General features: G+C 45.0%; 1 protein-coding gene across 3 annotated transcripts; it reads left to right on the top strand.

Moving 5' to 3' along the window:
• Positions 1–22150, top strand: srfa (serum response factor a). 3 transcript variants are annotated; one of them, XM_005742400.1, is made up of 8 exons: positions 1–947; positions 7753–8019; positions 17471–17711; positions 20000–20164; positions 20432–20542; positions 20994–21191; positions 21317–21393; positions 21932–22150. In XM_005742400.1, exons 1-8 carry the CDS (start codon positions 213–215, stop codon positions 22013–22015), a joined length of 1878 nt encoding a protein of 625 aa, XP_005742457.1. In that variant the 5' UTR covers positions 1–212; the 3' UTR covers positions 22016–22150. The 3 variants fall into 3 exon arrangements, with proteins under 3 accessions (XP_005742457.1, XP_013768655.1, XP_005742458.1); XM_013913201.1 differs by having other exon boundaries at positions 21317–21418; XM_005742401.2 differs by lacking the exon at positions 20000–20164 and having other exon boundaries at positions 7–947.
• Positions 22151–22163: the final 13 nt, after the last annotated feature.

Here is a 22163-nt window from a genome sequence, read left to right as displayed (position 1 = left end):
GTGGCGCAGCAATATGGAGGTCGCTCTTCGCGCTTTCCTTTTTGAGAAAGTGCTCAGAGTTTTGGAAATAGAGGAGGAGGGTGAAGCAAACTGAGCCGGGGTTGAAGGGTCTTGGGGGCAGCATCACTTTCGAAAGTTTGTCTCGGTAATTTCCTGGAGTCTCTGAATTATCATTTGGTCGGGTTTGTTTACATATCGTGGCCCGGACGTGTATGCGTTTTATCAGTCATTTACGAGGCAACCGAATCCAGCTGTCTTGGCTGGTGTTTAAAAAAACTCGCTCCAGTAAATATATAATGTTACCGAGCCAGGTTGGATCAGCACCACCTGGAAACGGCTCGGGTTCAGGCAGGGGTACCACAGGACACGGCTCGGGGTTGGTCGGCAGCGGGATTCGTCCCCTTCTTGTCAGATCAGGGCAAGCTCTACCCGGGGTCAGCGAGAGTACCGGTGCTGCAGGGCGACAAGGGGACAGAGATACCATTGGGATGCTGGGAGCTAATGGTCCAGGGGGTCCGAGAGGTGCGAGGCCGGGGAACGGGACCGGTGTAAACCCTCTTCAGACTTCCGTTCAAAGCAGCATGGTGGGCTTAAGTCCAGGAGTAATGTTGCCTCACGGAACCCGCTTCGATCCGGACCGGGAGAGTGCGCCTCTGTGCAGCGGCTCAGATAACGACTCGGACTCCGGAGATGATGACGAACCCGTGGGTTCACTTGGGGACAGTAGGAGAGGGGTGAAGCGGGAGAGAGGGGAGATGGAGGCTGCGGTGTCGGGGCAGGAGGTAGGAGTATCTCCCGGAGGTTACAGCATGGTGCCCGGAGGGGTCGCCGGGGCAAAGCCGGGCAAGAAGACACGTGGACGCGTAAAGATAAAGATGGAATTTATTGACAACAAGCTGAGACGGTACACCACTTTCAGTAAGAGGAAGACGGGCATAATGAAGAAGGTGAGTCAGGTGATGCGTCTGGATCTCATCCAGCTGCGCCAGCGTTTGATTTGCGAGTCTCTTTTAGCTGTTGATTGGCCTGGAAGTACAGCAGTGTCACACTGTAGGGTGCTTTGCAGTCATTCATGGAAGTGCACTTGTTAATAACCTTTTTAAAAAAACCACAACACCCTGGGACAGTGTGCATCTGTTATTACAATAACCACAAGAAAGACTTTGGGTTGGGGTTTTTCTTTTTTTCATGTGAGCCTACATGCTGCTGACCTGATGTCAGTCTTGTGTCAGTGTATTTCTTATGAAAGACAAAGCCATTGTGGTCCAGAAGTGACTCAGTGGATGTGAGGAAGTCAGAACATTCATGACAGCCACTGGGCTTTAAATAGAATAGAGCAAATGACCGGTCTATTTATGACACCCCCAATCCCAACTATCACACACAGAAACGTATAAACTGATTCATGCCTGCATACCCGCACACACCTTCACAGACATCCTTGCAACTATTAGATGTAGTTCTCATCACAAGTCACAGCCTGTTCACTCCGTCACTGCTTACAGGCGGCAGCCATGTGGCAGTAAGCAGCAGTCGGCCTGTATGTGCCAACAGCTAACTAAACCCCAGGGAAACAGACCAAAGAACGGTCAAAGAACACTGAGACAGAAGCGAGAAGCCTGGGTTGTGTGGTGGTGGTGGTGGGGTGCTGTCTGTCTGTGCATGCATTATGGTGCTGTACATTACACAGACGTCTAAGTCTCACTGATGACTTGTCCTGGTTTCCAGTTTTGTCATTTGACTCTTGCTCATAAGCAGGCGACATTAAAGATGACAAACCTTGCTTCTCAGTCATAACTGCTCTCATTACTGTCTCCTTAAAGCAACATTTCTGAGGAAATTCACAGCTCACCCACATGATTTGATGCCACAATAAAACACCACCGTTTGGTATAGAGTCACGGAGAGTGGATTACTTGAGCTGGGGTCAGCTGTTGACCACAAGCCCAGCAGTTATTGTGATGTGGACTCGACCACTTTTCATCATGACTTTAAATAAACACTTGTAAGAGGTGCTTTATTGGAGTCCAGGAGTTTTTTTTCCCCCCTCTTTCCTTTAACTTGTCCCTGTGTTTCTTCGGCTGCACCATGCGCTCTGCTGTGTTTCTCTCTTTTTATGTATCCCAGACTGTTGTCGTGGAAACTGAGGTGTCTTTATGTAGGCTCTTGGCAACATGAACACTATTTGACACAGTGTGGGGATGGTTTTCTTTTCTTTTTCTTTTTTTTTTTTTTGAAAAGGTTGCCCACACTATGCCAGCCATCACAGAAAATGACAGGTGGGTGGAGTGGGAAGATTCATAGATTGGTCTAGGATGAGCCCACTTTCATTTTGAAGGATGCAGTTAGTGTAGCACAGGCCTGTTTGTTCTCTTCTTATGTGTGCCTCAGCTTGCAGCCTTGTAAACACACACTGTTAAATAATTACGTCAGTTTGAGGTTCAGGGTTACTCAATTAGTACTAATATGTGGCATATATGATATGACTTTCTATAGTGGGGAAAAGCAGCACAAGTGGTATGAAGAACATTAGGTGTGACTCCGGTGCATGTCCTGTGGAATGGCCTCTGCTAAATGGAGTGCGTCCATATATTCATTATGCTATTACTTACACCTAAAGTTTTTCCTGCTTTGATGAGTTTAATGAAAGAATGATTTGTCATTTAGTTGAAATATTACATTTTTTAAAAAATGCTTTTGTGCCTTTGAGTAATGACTTCATGAATTTCTTCACAAATAAAATTGTAACCATTAGAGAAATCATAACTTGTCAGCGTCACACACATTATTTGCTCCAAACCATCAACGTCTTCTAGACAGAATTCCTGCAAGACTGCTCAAGGAAGGATAAACCTATATTTATTTATCAGCTATGTACCACAGGCCGTCAGGTAGTTAAACCGTTACTTAGAAAGCCACCACTTGACTCGGCGTCCTTAGCAAATTGCAAGCCAATCTCCAAACTTCCTTTTATCTGCAGAGAAGTGGTTTATTTAAAAAGTTTCAGTCAGGTTTCAGAGCTCATCACAGTACAGAAACCACTTTAGTGAAGGTTACGAATGATCTTCTTATGGCCTCTGACAGTGGACTCATCTCTGTGCTTGTCCTGCAGGACCTCAGTACAGAGTTTGATGCTGTTGATCATAACATTTTATTACAGCGATTAGAGCACGCTGTAGGTATTAAAGGTACTGCGCTGCAGTGGTTTGAATAATTTCTATCTAATAGACTCCAGTTTGTTCATGTAAATGGAGAGTCCTCTTCACATAGTAAGTTTAATTATGGAGTTCCACAGGGGTCCGTGCTAGGACCAATTCTGTTTACGTTATACACGCTTCCCTTAGGCACTATCATTAGAAGGTGTAGCATACATTTTCACTGCTATGCAGATGACACCCAGCTTTATCTACCCATGAAGCCAGATAACACACACCAATTAGTTAAACTGCAGAAATCTTTTAAAGACTCTAATTTTTTATGCTTCTAAATTCAGATAAAACTGAGGTTATTGTACTCTGCCCCAATAAAATCTTAGTAACACAGTTTCTACCCAGATGCTTTCTCTGGATGGCATTACCGCCCCTCAAAAGCCTTCAGTTGATCCAAAATGCTGCAGTGAGAGTACTGATGGGAACTAGAAAGAGAGCATATTTCTCCTATATTGGTTTCTCTTCATTGGGTCCCTGTTAAATCCAGAATTGAATTCAAATCTTTCTCCTCACATACAAGCTCTTGAATAATCAGGCCCCATCTTATCTCGGTGACCTTATAGTACCGTACCATAGTATAGTACCATTGGAGCACTTTCCTCTCAGACTGCAGGTTTACTTGTGGTTCTTAGATTTTTAATAGTAGCTGGGAGGCAGAGCCTTCAGCTTTCAGCCCCCTCTTCTGTGTAACCAGCTTCCAGTTTGGATTCAGGAGACAGACACTGTCTCTAGTTTTAAGATTAGGCTTTAAACTTTGATACCTTTTTAATAAAGCATATAGTTAGGGTTGGATCAGGTGACCCTGAATCCTCCCTTAGTAGTTACACTGTGATAGTTCTAGGCTGCTGGGGGATTTCCAGCACCTTTTTCACTCACTATGTCTTTAAATACCTCTCTGCATTTAATTATTTGTTATTAATCTCCGGCTCTCTTCTACAGCATGTGTTTTTCCCGTCTTCATTCACTCACCCACAGCTGGTTGTGGCAGATGGCCGCCCCTCCCTCAGCCTGGTTTTACTGGAGGTTTCTTCCTGTTAAAAGGGAGTTTTTCCTTCCCACTGTCGCCAAAGTGCTTGCTCATAGGGGATTCATATGATTTTTGGGACTTTTTGTTTTCTGTTATTAATGGGTCTCTACCTTAAAATACTGTTGTTGCAATTTGGTGCTATATAAATAAAATTGAGTAAAGAATACATTTTTCTGCTTCTTTTTCTTATAACTTTGGTGATTTTATGAGACTTTTAAGGCACAGTGTTAGGTTTCAGGAACTTTCTATTAGTATTTTATTTATTTCTTGACATAGAAGGTGAAGGACTGCAAACTACTGTGTATCTGGCAGTTATTCATTTTTTCCTCAGGAATACATTGACATACGATTGCATTTAGTCTCAGCTGAATGGCTGATATTCATCTGCTGTGTTAAATATTTTAGTGTTTTGGGTTTTTTTTTTAATGGTAGCGTGAAATACAAAAAAGGAGAGGCATTGGCTTTGGCCAAATTGGAACTTCAGTATGGGTCAGTCCTAGATTTTTCAGCTACATGATGAATAATTTAGTCTACTAAAGTTTAGAGGATTAAAGGATGGCTGCCAATTTCACAGAGCCCTGCTTCTTATCTTCAAGTAGCATATTTGGTCTGAAAATAAAATAAAACATTTAGTAACACAATCATCAAATCCTTCTGAGAATATCTCTGAAAAGTTAGAACAAATATTATTTTCAGCACTTGAGATAGCTGCTGTACATAAACTGACTGCCCACTGTATTAGGTACACTTATTCAATTACTCTTAAAACCCAGATGTCTAATCGGCCAATCACATGGCAGCAGTTCAATACATTTAAGTACGTTAGCCATGATCAAGACGACCTGCTGTTCAAATGGAGCTCAGGAATATACAAGAAAGGAGATTTAACTGATTGAAGCCTGGTTGTTGACAGGTTGGTCCGAGTATATTAGAAACTGTTGATCTGCTGGGATTTCTTCACAACCATCGAAAATTTATAGCGAATGCTCCAAAGAAGAGAGATGGGGAGCAGTTCACGGGGTGAAAATGCCTTGTTTATGTCACAGGTCAGAAGAGAATGACCAGACTGCTTCGAGCTGATAGGAAGGTAACAGTAACTCAAACAACCACGGGTTACAACCAAGATATGGAGGAAAGCATCTCTGAATGCATCACATGTCAGACCTTGAAGTAGATAGGCCGCAGATGCAGAAGACCCCACTGGTGCCACCTTATCTGCTAAGAACATGAAACCGAGCCTAAAATCAGACAAATTTCGCTTGATCTGATGAGTCTTGAGTTCTTCTGCAACATGCAAATAGTATGATCGGAATATGGTGCAAACAACATAGTGTCGGTGATTAAGTACCAACTGTTAAACAGCATAGCCTACGTACTTGACCATGTCCATCTCCTTATAACTGCTGTGTAACCATCTTCTCTAGGCTGCTTCCAGCAGGATGATGCATCATGTCACAAAGCTCAGATCATCGTACTGATTTCTTGAACACGATAAGTTCACTGTACTCAAATGGTCTCCACAGTCACCAGATCTCAGTCCAATAGAGCACTTTGGGATGTGGGGGAATGGGAGATTAACATCATGGGACAGTTCCACAAAGATGGTTCTGAAGGCAGAAGGGTTCAACCTAGTATTTGCAAGTTGTACCTGACTAGTGTATGTAAGTTAAGCCAGCGTCCCCAACCCCCGGGCCGGTCCGTGAGTCTTTTGGTACCGGGCCGCGGGAGTTGAGGCTTGGGTGTAAAATATATGGTTTTCAGGGGTTTTGTCGGTTTATATCTTAATTTTTCTCTTTAGCGTTTTTATCGTTAACTCTGTTTCCCTGGGTCTTTCCCCTTGTGTTATGAATAAATCTTCTGTTTTTTGGTACCGGTACTGGTTTTATTTTGTTGTATTTGTCCGCGACACCTTAAAGGCCGGTCCGTGAAAATATTGTCGGACATAAACCGGTCCGTGGCGCAAAAAAGGTTGGGGACCGCTGAGTTAAGCGATTGATCCTAACCGTGCCCATCTTTGTAAAATTGCTGAATGCGCCTTTGCATGAGAAGGGAAGACCAACCAAGACTTTCAAGGGATTTAAACCCACAGCTGACTTCTCTTATGACTAAGTTTGGGACTTGCATTAAGAAGACATACCCTGAAAACCCTTTTTTGGGTGGGAGTGGGTTAAAACTACATGTACTTTCAGTTGTTTGTGGATGGGTCTTTTCTTTTCTTTTTTTTCTCAGTTATTTGATAAATAGACCTGGCTGGCATATTTTGTGGCATAGGAACCAATTACAGTCAGAGGAACATCACCGCCACCAGCAGCACCACCACACACACGCCCTGCAGTCATAAATATTTATGTGAAAATCAGCAGAGCAAGGAAACTTATTAAAGCACTATGTAGCTTGTGTTGCCACATAGCACTCTCAACTTGATAAATTATTCCTTTTCTGTCATGGATGTTGGCCAAACATCGAGCTCTGTTGTTAGGGACCCTCCTCTGCAGGCAGCACTAAGTCGGAGTCGAATCGTTCAGGTTAAATAAGTGCAGCGTGCCGGCGAGCCGCTGCAGTTGCAGCTAGTCATCATTAGCCTTTATGTTCTCTGTCGTCATGTTACTGCACACTAAAGCCGATTATGTGGTCAGATAGCGAAGACAGGACAGATACGGTCCATAATGAGCACACTATGGTGGAGTAGACTCGGACAGCGACATGGGTTTTATAACTGCTCAATAAAACGCTTTAATTTGAATGTGATTCATGTCCTCCCCCTCCCCCTTTTTGCTGCGTCTGACAGTGTGTTCCGCTCCACCTTGCAACGGCACATCTGTCAGCTCGGCTCTGGGTACGCTGTGCTTGCCAAGGCGATGGTAACGGCACTGTGCCTTCGCAGCACCAGGAGCATCCTCCAGATAACTGATGACTCATGTAGATAAAGGCTTTCTCAGGAGTTCACACCGAGTGCAGCATCAGGGTGCACTCGGTCGTGTGTGTGCGTTGGATGGAGCTGAATCTCGGTGTGCTTCTCCCTTCGCTCTGGGGAGCTTTAATGCGAGTGTCTGCAAGCTGTGCGATGAATGACGAGCCGGCGGAGTGCGACGGAGACCTCGTGTTTTGCAGGCAGCCACCTCTGAGTGTTTAAAATATTCCTCCTGTCAAGACTCAGTTACTACTATTCCCCCTGTCTATCAAGCTTGCACTTTCCTGCAATCAGTCTCTCGACTATATCACACTCTCTATTCTGGGAAGCCTTATCTTGTGTTATTTTAGTTTCATTTGTGCTATACGTCAGAGTCCACCAAAGAAGTATTTATAGATTCTAGTGTTCTCTTGGCTGTTTTCCCACAGATTCATTCCCTCCTCCATTTTTAGGGTTAATTTGCACATGATGTGAAGGTAATCCAAGCCCTAATTTGGCGAACTAGCTCTTTTTTTCTTTTTCTTTTTTTTGATGTTTGGATTTCTAGCTCGACTCTTGGCCCGTTCTCTCGGTCGGTTAATCACATCTTCTTCTCACTTTCTCAGGCCTATGAACTCTCCACCCTGACGGGAACCCAGGTTCTGCTACTTGTGGCCAGCGAAACGGGTCACGTGTACACTTTTGCTACTCGCAAACTCCAGCCCATGATCACCAGTGAAACGGGCAAAGCCTTGATCCAGACATGCCTCAACTCGCCAGACTCTCCGCCGCGCTCCGACCCGTCCACAGATCAGCGCATGAGCGCCACCGGGTTTGAGGAGACTGACCTCACCTACCAGGTGTCGGAGTCGGAGAGCATGGGCGACACAAAGGTGAGTATCATAAAGTGAAAGCGGTTGCAGGCCGGTCCTCCAGCTGGCCAAGACAAAAAGTACAAACATTTAATAAATAATAAGATTCGCTGCCTCGTTTCAAAAGAGCAAAGGTCCACTATTAATAATTTGCGCTCACTCCTGTATCTGTCTCCACAGCTCATCTCTCCTGCGTTCAGGTACTAAAGTCATTGTGACTCACTGTCTGTTCTCTAATAGAGACATGGATTTCAGTGCAAATTAAAGAAAAACCCCAAAACCCCTCAAAAAGCACAGTAGAGTCGCTAATGGATATAATGGGAAATCTCTCCAGAAAAGGCCAGCGTACAAGGAGAACAAATAAATCAAACCCACAAGCAGCTGTGGAAAATAATCTTTGTCCTATTGTAAACACAGTTTTGAACTTTTGCCCGTTAACATGTGAGGCTTCTGGTTTGGGCTCGCGGTTTGGTTCTGGGCACCAAATCGTTTTTTCAGTGAAACCAAGAAGTCTTCAGTAGTCCTTCAAAGCATTCGTGCAGAAGGGAAAGCCGGATAAGACGTGCAGAATTTATCCCCGCTCCACCAAAAAGAGAGCCGTCTTCACTTTTACCTTTTTGACCCCTCATCCAGGAAAACCTCGTAACACTCGTGAAGATAAATCACTGCAGGCCTGGGCTGTGTTTGGACGAGAAACACGCGGTCTGCTATATGGAGGCTTTTGCTGTTTACGTTTGATTTTTGGGACAGAGACGTCTGATATTCACTTTGAGTCGTTTAACAGAACGTGTGAGTCTTAAAATATTTGGATGTTGCCGCATTTTCACAACTTGCGTCATTGTAGAAATGATAAAAAATAATAATACAACAGGTAACCTTTCACTTAATTTCTCCCAATTATTATTTTAAGTTTGAATGAAAAAGTTTGGTTTCTGTGTCATTGAACTTTAAAACATCTAAGGGTTTGAAGCGTTGAATTGATCGGTGGCTGTTGTCAGCTTTGTACAATCACGTGCTGGATTCCCTCGACTGTTTACCCAGCTTAAGTATTCCCCTTTGAAGACGCACACTTCCATACTGTTTGCCCGCATGCTGTTTTCACAAGGCGCTAACTAACACATGCCATACATCGTCAGGGATGGGAGATCAACCTTTGCATGTTAAGCCACTCTCATGCCCGCTCTGCTCATTGATAAAAATTAGTTCTGCCTCTGTTGCCATATATGGTATGGTTTCCCTGCCTGCACTCTTGGCTGAGGCCCCTCACATTCCTTATAAGCTGCAGCTGTCTTTGGAGTCCTGTGATTCACCCCCCCAACACACACACACACACACACACACACACACACACACACACACACACACCCTCCTCCACCACCAGCACCACCACCTCCTCTCATTTTAGTGATATGGAGGGCAGGGAGTGGGGGGGTAGGGGGTGGGTTCTGGAAGTAGATATGAGCGGGTGTATTGGAAACATTTTTCGTCCCATTTCATGTGACAGCTATTTGGGTGACTGGCTGTGATACTGTGACCTCTGAGCGTCCACTCCCACCCACCACCCCCAACTGCAGTTTTGAGTGTGGGAGGCTAGCGTGAGACCTCGTGAACCCCTGTGTACAGTGGGACGCAGCAGAAATCGTCAGCGGGCGAGATTTCGTCAGGCGGTTAGGACAGGACAAGCAGGTGGATCGGATCCCTCGAATGCGAGGGATCGTTTTATGTGTGTGCTTGCAGCGTGAACTTCTGCCGAGTCTGGACGCTGTTCATCAGGAATAGTATGTCATGAATACACTCCACTGTAGTCTAAACAATCCGGGTTTTGCAGAGACTGGTGGGGGAGCGGATAACCTTTTGAAGAAGCAAAAAGGAAAAGCTTAGATGATTGAAGTAGATGTAATTTGGTGCCTTTAGCATCGCTCATAAAATCAAATGACAAAATAAACTGATAGGGCTTAACAGAAACAGTGTAATAGCTAGTTCACTGATTGTCTTTCAATACCACTCTCGAGGCAAGCACACAGCGGCTTAGTTTAGATTAGCGAAAAGCCTGGAAAACAAAGGAAATGGCTAGCGTAGCTCTGTCTGTACTGGAGAAAAGGATGATTTTATGCCTGAAATTATTCCTTGGATCGGAAAAGCTCAAGTCTCCCTAGTTTTGGAGCAAGTATTGTCTTTTAGAGTACAAGCCTTTATTTCTGATTTATTTGTATGTGTGAACTCTTTCATGGCATGCATTTTTGATTTCTCTTTGCTGATTGGGACCTGATGAATGTAAAAACAAAGAATTACCTGATTTTTTATTTATTTCTTTTTTACCTGATTTTTGTTTGAGAAAAATGAAATCCACATATGAGGACATTCGCTTTACATTTTGAAAAACAGTGGCAGTATAACGTCCGTGTAAGTGGATATCAGGCCCTTGTAGAACAAAGCTTTGTATTTTGGGTTAGACAACCCAAAATGTGATGTCCACATATGTGGACGCCAGGTCCTAGGAAGTTAAAGGAGAAATGATTTGGTCTGCAGTACATTTGAGTGGCATGGTAGTGGAGCATTGAACACTGATGGGTCACAAGCAGGTAAGCAGGTTCTCGGTTTGAACCCCAGCTTTGGAGTCTGCATGTTCTTCCTGTATCTGTGTTCACTTCATCCCAGAGTCCAAAGACATGCATACTGGGTGTAATTGGTGGCTCTAAATTGGCCTTGGATGTGAGGCAGATAAAGTAGTGGGAGATACACAGAATAAAGATTAAGCGTGACTTGTAGTTTAAAACACTTTGAGTGGTCAGCTGGAAAAGTTCAATTCAATTGTCTTTATTTATATAACACCAAATCGCAACAGCAGACATCTCAGTGCGCTTTACATTGTAAGGTAAAGGCCTTACAACGACACAGAGAAAACACCAACGATCAAAGATGCCGCACTTTGGGAGGGTGAGAAGGAAGAACTAGCTTTTAACAGGAAGAAACCTCCAGCAGAACCAGGCTCAGGGAGGTCCATCCATCAATTGCTATATAGATGTAAGCATGTTGCACATTTCACAAAGTAAAACCAGTTCTGGTAACGTTGCGATGCTGGGTAAAATATAAAGACTGTGGTAGTGGGATCTTATCCATTTGATTTCCTATGCAAGAAAGCAAATGAGTCTATTCACCAAGCTGTGCACTGATAGATTGTTATTAAGCTATAACCTGAAAAAGCCACACGTCACTGTTAAACATAAAACATCACGAGTAAATTGGCATGATGGGGGAGGGGAGTTCATCATTTCAAATAGTTGTTTATGAAATGATGGACAGCTCCTTTCTGCCTCGCAGCGCAGTGTCTTCTTTCCATCTGATTGGACCGATCCGTCACTAGCTGGGCTGTCATGTGTCTTTGCCTCTGATTTCTTCTTTGTGGTAAAACACAGCAGCTGCTGTGGAAATGTTCTCACATTTTTCCCCTAGATATTGGTCGAAATTAGTCGGTTTGGCTCTACGTTCAGCAGTCTTCCAGTGCAAGATCAGTTCATTCCCCCTAAGAGTGCTTTTATTCGAGCCGAAAGGAGTCCTGAGACGATAAGACATTAAGATTAGTGTGTGACTCACTGTGGAAAATCCTCGCTTTTTTGTTGTTATTGCTCTGTCAGCACACATAAAAGCAGCAGTAACTTCAAGACGGTCCTCTCAGGACTTTTGAAAGGAATTGTGGGAGAGTGATGTGTGACGTAGAGTCTGAGTGAGGCATGTTAAGAGGAAAAGGTGGAATACATGAGAAATGAAACCACATCAGAGGGCAGATTTGTTGCTTTTTGCGCATTTCTTGCATTTTTTTTGGAGATAGTTTATGAGTAATACTACGTCCCTACAGTGCAGATGTTTGTTTTTTATGCTTTTTGGGTTATTTTTGGAAGGGGATAGCAAATCCCACAACTTATGCTTACTTAGATGATCTATCTTGGCATCGAATTCTCAGTATCAGAGTCGGCTCTGGTTTTCCCCCTCCTCCCACCCGCACTGTTTCCTTCTCCTTTTCTCCCGTACTTCATCCCTCACTCCCCCCTCCCTCCTCTTTGGTTCTGGTTGCTGGTGTCACTGCTGTTGTGCTCCTCGTGAAGTTTATTTGTTGCTGCGCTCATTATCACAGTTCACTTTGCCACGCAACACTGACCAGAAAACGTCCAGAGTGAGCTCACTTGTCCTGACTGAGCGGCGGCGTGTTTGTTTTCCCCGGCAGCCCCGAGCTCTGGAGAAGAACAGATCTGACAGCTTATATCGCACATCTGTAAACATGTATGAAGCATGTCGATCGCGCTGGAGGTGGTGGAAAGCAACGTTGCGACAAAAGCCATGTCATCCACCCCCCGCCTCGCAATCCCGTCCTCCACCTCCCCCTTAAGTTTGCAGCAAGCAACTGGACAGGTCAGCCGCCATTGGCTGCACCTCCTCCACTTGGGCTGCCTTGCCTTTTTTAGCAGTCCCAAATGGAGCTGCAAATTCCATGTTGCTGGCAGGGTGACAGACTGGGAGATGGGAGCCAGCAAATGGGAGATTAGACGAGGGCCAGCCACCATTAAACTGCACAATGGGCTCTCCAACCAACACTGGACTAGCCTGCCAGTTGTCACCTTCAATTTGGAATGATTAATCCCACATGAATAGAGAATCATTTGTGTCCTTCCCTTTTTAATTACTCTCTCATTTCCTCCGCCTTTAAAACGGCTCCTTGTTTGGTGCCTGCGAATGTTGGGAAGCTTTTATTTTTATTTTTTTCCTCATGTACACAAACCTTGAGGATGCAGAAAATTTAAGAGAAATGAAAGAGCTATAAGAACATATTCTCGATGTGCGAATGTTTTTTTTTTTCCTCATATTTTGTGTGATCTGTTTTTTTTTTTCTTTGTTTTTTTTTTAAATCTCATATGTTCACCGTGCATAGAGGAGAGCCAGGATGTGTAATACTTGAGATCCCCCCATCGCTGGGGAAAAAGATGTTCCTGTCTTGTAAAATAGATTGCATAGCAAACTAAGGGCTGCGCAGTCTGACTCCCAAAGATTCATTTCTTGCTGGATACGACTCAGCCCTCCACTGCACAACTATAAATTTTGCCTTCATGTGCTGCGTTGGGGTACCTCATTATACTAAGCTGGATGTTTTACAAGGTCGTGCTTTGGTTAGGTTTAGTTTAGTTTTTAGTGTTCTGAGCCATAGTGAGGCTGATTTGAAAACCACAAATAAAAGGGTCGACTGTAGTCAACTTTTATTTAGATCAGCAGTTTACATCCAGGTTGGTGTGGCTGCTGCTACTGACGGATGTTAGTGGTTTGAATACACCTAAATACACCAAGGTTCGATCCCCGACTCCTCCAGTCTGCATGTCAAAGAGTCCTTGTGGGGTGTGTTGGGAAAGATAGTTAGCATAGAACAAAGTGTATGGATGTGCTTGTTAATGAATGAGCAGTTTGAGACCTCTGTTAGTGCCCTTTCTATTAAAATTTGCCCATAGTTATGCTGAGACTTAAAACATAAAGCCTTAAACACTTACCATTTTAAGTAATATTCATTGTAAATGTAAACATTAATTAGCTATCAGTCACCGTTTTGGGCAAGTCACAGTTGTAAAAGCACTTTTTTTTTTTTCCTTGTGGTATTTGTTCCAAAACTAACAGATCATACCTGGAAGATTGATGTAGCTTTCTCTCCCTATGAAAGTCACAGTCGGGATTGACCACCAGTGAGAATTTGGTTGGATAAGAACAAATAGTTGAAGGTACAGTCTTGGTACCTTTTTATTTTCACCGTTACCCTTTGAACTCATGCAGATGTTGCAGTCATGACTGTGAGTGTTTTCTCAACTCGCATACAGCGATTGTAATGATTTAAGATTTCGGTAATTGTGTATATGTGGTAGGATGTAAGTGGGCAGGAAAAAGTACCTGCTGAGATTTCCATCCACTCAGTAATCTGAACCAAGGCGGCCGCTTAATATCGTCTGCAGTCAACACAATATAAAAGTATAACAATAACTTACTGACTAGTTAATTCGGAGCCAATATTAAGTGTTTTCTGCTAAACAGACTGTTGGTGTGTTATGGTAAAAAGGGGTGTTGGAGTTCATGCTTATTAATATGCTGTATCATTTTGTAACCGTGTACTGAGATAGGAGGAGATGAACGAGGCTTAAGCAGGAAATGACAGAGCTGAAGCGTTGGCTACGTCACAAGAATGATCCTCTGCTCTCGCTTCTGTTCTGAAAGAATGCATTACACCACCTCGGCCTATGTTTACTATGCACCGCCGTGACTGTGAAATGAAAGCCAGCACCGTTTATAGACGGGCCATTTGAACAGGAGACACACGGAGATGGTCAAACAAACCAGTAGGTCAGAGCAAACTTGGCTATGTAGGTCACAGAGATAGTGGGGTTACGGCTGGACTGTTTGACTAGCACAAAGGCTAATTGCTCTATTTGACCCTCTGAATGCCAAACCCCTGCTCCCTATTGGATCTCAGGAGGGACAGGAAGCAGAAGACACATGTTTAAAAAAAACGGAGCCGTTCTTCAGAGCGGCATATCTGTCTGCTTCAGAGTCGTGTTTTGCGACCTGAACGGTGAGAGCTGCTTGGTGTCAGATGGCAGCCGTCTTTACACGTGGCCTCCTGCTGCCTCTGCGGGCCGGAAAGGGTTAATTCTCCCTCAGAGGTGCTCAGGTTTCCCGCCAGCTGTCTGTGCCCTCAGCTGTTTGTACTCTGCCCCTGTCCTGTCCCAAACCTCACACACAGGTCTGACTCTGCTCAGTCTGCCTCCCCCCCACACACACACACTTTCTACTGCTACTGTAGCTAAAACCCTACAGTTACACTTCAAGCTCTGTTGGCTTTCATGAAATACTTTATATCTCCATTTTTACTTGTGGTCTCATTGCTTTTTTCCCTCTGTGCCATCAGTGATACCTGTGGCCCGTGCACCAGTGCAGACCCGGTTACCCCCCCTTTGTCTAGTTTAGTTTAGTTTCATTGTAAAGCCTCCTGGGAGAAGGAAGGTGCGGTGACAGCTGTGCCTCACTCTGTCAGCAATCACTCGCTGATGAATGACAGTTATAGTATAGCAAATGGGCGACGGGCTGTTGTTGTGTGAATTTATTTCGTTTTCCTTTTTGGTTGAAAGGGCAGAACAGCGCTGCGAGGCCCTCCCCCCCTCCGACTTTCCAGCTGCTGTTTAACTAAAGAGGTAAAGGACCTTGAACTGTCACAGCCCCTCAGCAGAGCCTGGAGTTGAGTGGACCAGCTAACTAAGAGCAGTGCAAAGTTTTGCACTTGTAGATTCTTGTAAGCGTGGCAGCTTTTCTCAGACTTGTCTGTTTGTAACCCCCCGGTTAAAGAGAGTGAAGTCTGGAAGAGTCTGCGTTAACTGCGACACTTAGAGGAGTTTATAGGCTTTAAAAAAAAAAGCCTTTGTTTAATGATTAGTCGGAGCCATGCTAAAAGACTGTTGTAAATATTACTATTTGATTAGACTGCAGTGTGGCGTAAGACAGCAAGCTTGTCCTTACAGTAGCTCCATTTATGTGTTTGCATGGCTAGTGTGTGGTTGGAAGGGCTTATCAGTAGCATGCTGGTTTCTCCACCTCTCACCCACGTTATCAGTTACATATAAAAGCCAATAGGACTGAGAGAAGAAGGCTTCGCCTACTTCTATATGATTTTCCTCTTATCAATAGCAGGTGCACACTTACTTTTTTTTTGGAATTTCAACCCTATAAGATGCAGTACGCTTGCTTCACTTGCTTCCTCATAGTAAGCCGGTGTGATGTTGCAGGCAGATGTGTTTTCCAGACATTATACATTTATTATTCACTCACTCTGCATCTTTGAAGGATCCAGCCACGTAACCGACCACCTAAATATGCTCTAACGTGAGGTGGAATTATTTTTTTTTTTTTTTTCCAGCTTGTAACATCAAATATTTTAATCGTTTATCACCAGGAAGTTGGCTGGCCTCAAACTGCTGACAGTATAAATGACATTGGGGGGGTAGGGGGCAAGTTCCAGAGTTCATAGGCAGCTGACAAATAGTGCAGCAAGTTAATGGTAATTGTATTATATCCATGTAATATTTCATTGTGTATGCAGCTGAAAAAAGCGGACGGGGTGATATATGATGATTGCTTCTAACCAGACTAAAGGGAGCTGACATGTTGGCCACATCAGGGTTAGCTTTTGAAATAAAAAATCCTTTTTTATTTTTATTTTTAAATCCTCTGTGGAAATGTTAAGAGTCCGAGGATCCCTGTTGGATGTGGATGCAGCTCTTTGATTGAATCCAATCACCTGGACTCAAGCCCTCAAAGAACACTGAACCCACATAGACGTGCCAACTATTAAATGCCTTCTAATGTGTAGGCTTACTCCCATTGTGCTATTAGAGATCATTAGTATCATGTGAATAAGAGCTTGTGCGAGTGTGTAGAAACGGGCACGGTGGGTTTCGATGTACTTTATAGTCTCGGCCTAACGCCTACTCTGCTCTTATCATGCAGCCCACTCGCCAACACAGCCTGCTCGGCGGTTCAATGGATGTTCGCATTAGCTCTTTGGTGCGATGCTACATCTCACATCCTTTCATCTCAAGTTTGCCTCATCTGCCTTATTTCTGTGCCTTTTTCAAAAAGGTATTATTTTATTTTTGCAAAGCCGCCGTGTTACGCGGTCAGTTAGTTGTCATAGAAACTCAACAAAATTATAAAGCGGCGGCAGATCGGGTAGGGCTGGATGTTAATTGCAGGAGAAACGGCTGCAGATGATAAATGGCTGATGCCGAGTAGTCAGGTGTTGCACAAAAGAGGATGCACAGTCATGTTCCTCGCTCTCACTGTTATGATTTTAATAGGTTTTTGTTTTTTTTCCTCTCTCGGGGGTTATGGAGTTGCATTTTAATGGGGTTTCAAATGTTTTTCCAATTAGTCTGAAGTTGCCATCCATAATAAAATCCCTGCGTTCGGAGCTGACTTGAGAATCCATCTCGCTGCTCTTTGCAAGGCTCGGTGTCGTCGTGCAGAGAAATGCTTCCCTGTGCTGCTCACTGTTTTACATATGGATGCAATTAGAAGAGTCCCAGGCTGTTTCTTTAGCTTGTTTATGCCATTTGCCCTGTGATTGTTAAAACCTGCTTTGGTTTATGTCAGCCATCCATTGGTCCCTGAAATGCTCCGAGAATTAAAGGCTTCTCCCTTCAACCGTCCTCGTGTTCAGCTGCCCGTGGAGGAAAAGCCCCATTAATTGTGTTGTTTTAGGTGTGCAGTTGTTGGCGTTTCTGGAGCTGGAAATGCTAGCCTCAAAAACGCCACCTTGAACAGTTACTCATTTAAGCTGAAGTTTTTAATTCGAGGCTTTATTAAGTCCTAAATTTCCAGTTCGGAACATGTTTTCAGAATTTTGACACGAGCCGGGGAACGCCGAACTAAACCCTTTGGTTTCTTCCCACAGGACGCCCTGAAGCCGACGTTCACAGTAGCGACCCTGCCAGGCTCGGCCAGCAGCGCCCAGTCCACAGTACCCACCACCTCCACCACCATGCAGGTGAGCAGCGGATCTTCGTTTCCCATCACCAACTACCTGGCCCCCGTCTCGGCCAACAGCAACATCAGTGCCAACGGGACCGTCCTCAAGACTGCCAGCGCCTCCACGGGGGTCATGCAGCTGCCCGGCGGCTTCACGTTCATGCCCGGTACGTTGGAGAGCAAACACCCACCCGGGCTTCTCGTCCTCCTCATCCACAGCTCAGTTTTTATACTCCTAATGATTTGTTTGTTTTGACCTCATCCTTTGGAAGAGACACTCCTGCTGGCCTTCATGTTTTGTTAATGTCATCGTGCTGTCTAGCTTATTAGCTGATTAGAATGAAAATGGCACTGCGGCGTGACCTCAGCCGTCATCTCAGAGTGCTCGTGCCCCCCCTTCTCTCTCTCTCTGGGCTGTTTACATCACACAACAGCTCTTCATAGCCAACACTCGGGTTTTTACAAAGCCCCCAGTATTCAGGGGAGCCACGTCTGTTGGCGAGTGGCCCTGCCTTTGATTGTCACTTGGGGACAGGAATAATTAGGTGAGAGGGACACAATAGACCTGGCAGCGAGGGCTGATGAACAAGGGCCATAATTAGTCATGAATATTCAATGAAGGATCGGTGGCTTGCGCTGACATTATATATGAGGATGTGAGGCGGACTTTGTGGAGACAGAGTGGTCTCGACCGAGACGTGACCCTTCATTTAGGGCAGACGCTTTAAAACCCAAGGGAAGTCGGTGAGGACTTTAGGGCTGCAGGCTTCGATCTGAGGTCCCCTCCAGAGTGTCTAAATGATTTCTCCCTTAATTGTTCATTACGCTTCCCCTTTTCAGATACGGGTCTATAGGGGCACTTCCAAGAGGATCACAGTTGCCCGTCAAGGCATTAGAAATATTAAAAATTCAATAAAAGATATTTAAAATGATTCCTTCTGTATAGGATGCTTTGGAATATTTATTTGCTCTGTTCACAGTTCTGAGGATTGTTAGACAGTGGGGGCAGTCTTTGCCATGTTGTCTTCTGTCACAGTAGTGTCGCTACAGCTGTGAAGCCAAACATGCCCAGCGCTCGTCAGAGTTGTATTATCTTAGCACTGACAGTAATGTCACTTGCTAGATTTTGCTGTCTGTGCTCCGCCACAGCGTCTGACGGCGCAGACACGCGATGGCCTAATGGGGACTATTTGTTATCTTGACTGACGTGTGAAGGACAGCCAGGCAGTGCCTCTGTCCTCCCGCCTTTTTAAAAAAAATGTGTTTTTTTTTTCTTCTTTCACCATCTTACTCTGCAACCTTTACGCTCTCTCTCTCTCTTTCTCTCTCCCTCTCTCTCGCTCTCTCCCCCCCACACCGCACCCTCTGTTGCTTTCTCTCTCGCTCGCTCACTCGCGCCCTCTCTCCTCCTCACCACCTGTCTGGCACATAGCAGCAGCGCCAGGTGGAACAACACACCCTCCCACACTAAAGCCTCCTCAGCTGACAGCTTGAAGGGGCCTGCCCCCACCCTACTCCAGCAACTGTCTGTGGAGCATATGACCAAACGTGAGGGTGTAGCTCCAGAGTCACGTTCTAGAAATGAAATGGCTGGCATTAGTTCACTTGGATGGAGGAAGATGAGAACAAGTTGTGCAGCAGGTGGATGATTTGGGATTTACAAAAGGACAGTTTCACCTAGTTAGTGTTTACGTCACATGACCTATCACACGCCTGCAGATTCAGGTTTTACAGCTTTTTGAACACACACCTTTGAGTGCTGAAAGTAAACGCCACACCACTAGGTGACCTCTGATTTGTCGTTTACTCACGTGGCTATCTATGAAATTTCAACTTCTGCGTTATTTTCAGTCGGTGACCTTTTATAAAAGCGTCACTTGCTAACCCAAAGCACACTGGAATTTTGACCTTGTAGGAATGTGTAGAAGTTGATAGTTTTGTGCACTTATGTGCACGCTGGTGGCACAATTCACACCATGCCATCGGTGTCAGGCTATCACGCCAACATAAGAGCATCAAGCATTGTCCAAGGAAATAACTACATTTAAAAAATCCAGTTTAAAAGACTCACAAAACACGCTTTGCAAATGAGACTCACTCACAGAAAATCATTCATTCTGTTTGTTTGGTTGCCGTCACGTTATCGGGCCGGTGTTCTAAACGTTAAAAACACATATTGATTAAAGCCCTGGTAAATGTTAAAAAAAGAGAAAGTGTGTTTCCAGCCTAAAGTGCTGTCAAAATGTCGAGCAACTGAAGGTTGTAAACGACTAACAGTGACAGTGAACTCCATGCGAAATGAACGTATTAGCTCTTTCTCAAACTGCATTATCCTTTCATATTTAGACTTAACCTTAGAGTGTGTGTGTGTGTGTGTGTGTGTGTGTGTGTGTGTGTGTGTGTGTGTGTGTGTGTGTGTGTGTGCGTGCGCGCATTTGTGTGCACACCCCTGCAGCAGGCACTCCTCTCCCTCCTGGTACCCCCACCATTCCTCTGAGTCAGTTGCAACAGCACTCCTTGGCCCTCCAGGGGCAGCATGGTCAGGCCCTGGCCGTCACCCCACAGCCACAGCAGGGACAGCAGGCTGTCTTCCGCTTCCCTGCTGCTGTCTCCCTCACAGGTGACATGCTCTGCATGCTGCCACGACTGTGCGTGTCCTGTGCTAATCATGTCTTCATAAACCTTCTGCTGCTAGCACTGCTAACGCTCCCTTTTCTGCTCTATAATCATGCACCTAATGCTGCTTGCATGACTTTTACCTCGTCTACCATTCGCTGTCCTCACTGCTGCACCCCTCATCCCTAACACACTACTGCAGCCCTTCTGGGCCTGGGCGAGGTGTTTGATGACTTACCGTAGTGGCTTTTTGCCCGCTGTGTCTCTCCAGGCCCAGGGGTACCCCAGCAGCTCCAAGCTATCCAGGTCCATCCTAACACCCAGCCCACCTCCAACAGTGACAGCAGCCCTGAGATCTCCCACACCTCTACAAACTCCACTGGTAGGCCAACCACACAGACACTCGTGTGTCTTTCAGGCAGATTTACGTGTTCCAAACAGGGTTTGTAGATTTTGTTAGTGAACCAAAGTTTAACAAAAACTGCACACTGGTCCCACAACATTAAAACTACAGTGTACATAATTATTCCCATCATGATGGCGAGTGGAAATGGGATCCCTTTGTGAGTTTTTGATTGTTAATTTTTAGTAAGAAAATCCTTTTAGGTCATAATATGTTGTGTTCTTACTGTGTGCACTGTTTGTTTTTGCTCTCCTCTTGTTTGGATGAGTTGATTCCCAGAGGACGGAGTAATATTGCCACTCTACATTGCATGAGTAGGAGTTAGCAGTTGAATTTGGATAGATATGAAGTGCCATCTGCTGGCCAGTGTGCGTAAACACCACTTAACCCATTGAATGACGCTTCCCTCCCTTTCTGGCTCTTCTTGCAGCCACAGTAAGTCTCCCAGCAACCATTGTCACTTCATCAGTGCCAACGTCTGTGGCAGGTCACATGATGTACCCCAGCCCGCACACAGTGATGTACGCCTCCACGCCCACGCTGGCAGACGGCGGGTTGGCTGTGCTCAACGCCTTCTCCCAGGGGACCTCGGCAATGCAGGTGTCCCACGCACAAGCCCAAGACACAGGTGAGGCTCCGAGCACACACAGCTTCCTGAGTGGCTCATGTGGATTGCATTGTAATTAAAAAAGTGTAATCAATAAATTCTAATCAATGTGTCTTTTCCTTTTTTTTTTTTTTTTCTTCACATAGGTGGTGTCCCTCAGGTGTTCCTCACAGCACCTCCAGGCACGGTGCAGATCCCTGTCTCAGCAGTGCAGCTACACCCAGTACGGCAAGATCTGCATTTTACAAGTGAAACTCTCAAATTCCCTACGCAACCAGCATGCCATGTGACCGCACTAATGCATCCTAACAGAGCACTGGCACTCAGGAGGCTCTATTGAGCCTGTGGCCCTTGTTTTTTGAATGAAAGCTGGCATAGTGTCTTACTTGTTTTCTACACATGCTATAAACTCAAAACCACCTTGTCAGTGCATGGAAACCAGAACTTGAATATTTAGGAGTTTATTGATGTCATTTTATATCAAATTAATCTGTATTTTATACTATATGCAGATGGGAAAATCCCCTCACTGAACTGGAATAGGTGAAATAGTCCTTTAATTGGATCTAACGTCTCCTAATAGATAAGACCGCAGCCTACACACATAACAGAGAAAACATCAGCATCTGTTGCAGCATCACTCTGTGATAAATGGCATGCACTTTAGCAGGATCTCCATCTGCGCTGCGCGCTGTGTGATGTGATGACGTGCGATGGCTGTCTGATGTAGTGTCTCCTGACATCGCTCTGTTGCCTTCCAGATGGTGATTGGCCAGCAGTCGAGCGGCAGCAGCAGTAACCTGACGGAGCTCCAGGTGGTGAACAGCACAGAACTCAAAGAGTGACTGACAGACGGCTGGAGCTGTTTAACACGGCAGACCCAGGGACACACACACACACACACTGACTGACATCTCTATTTATTGATGCCTTCCTTTGTGGGTTCACATCATACTTCTGAATGTGACTTTATAATACACACACACACACACA

The sequence above is a fragment of the Pundamilia nyererei genome, unplaced genomic scaffold, assembly GCF_000239375.1.
Source record: "Pundamilia nyererei isolate P.nyererei 1_Seehausen unplaced genomic scaffold, PunNye1.0 scaffold00120, whole genome shotgun sequence".
Taxonomy (NCBI): Eukaryota; Metazoa; Chordata; class Actinopteri; order Cichliformes; family Cichlidae; genus Pundamilia; species Pundamilia nyererei.
Note: the sequence above shows the minus strand (reverse complement) of the source record. Positions and strands in the feature narration are given on the sequence as shown.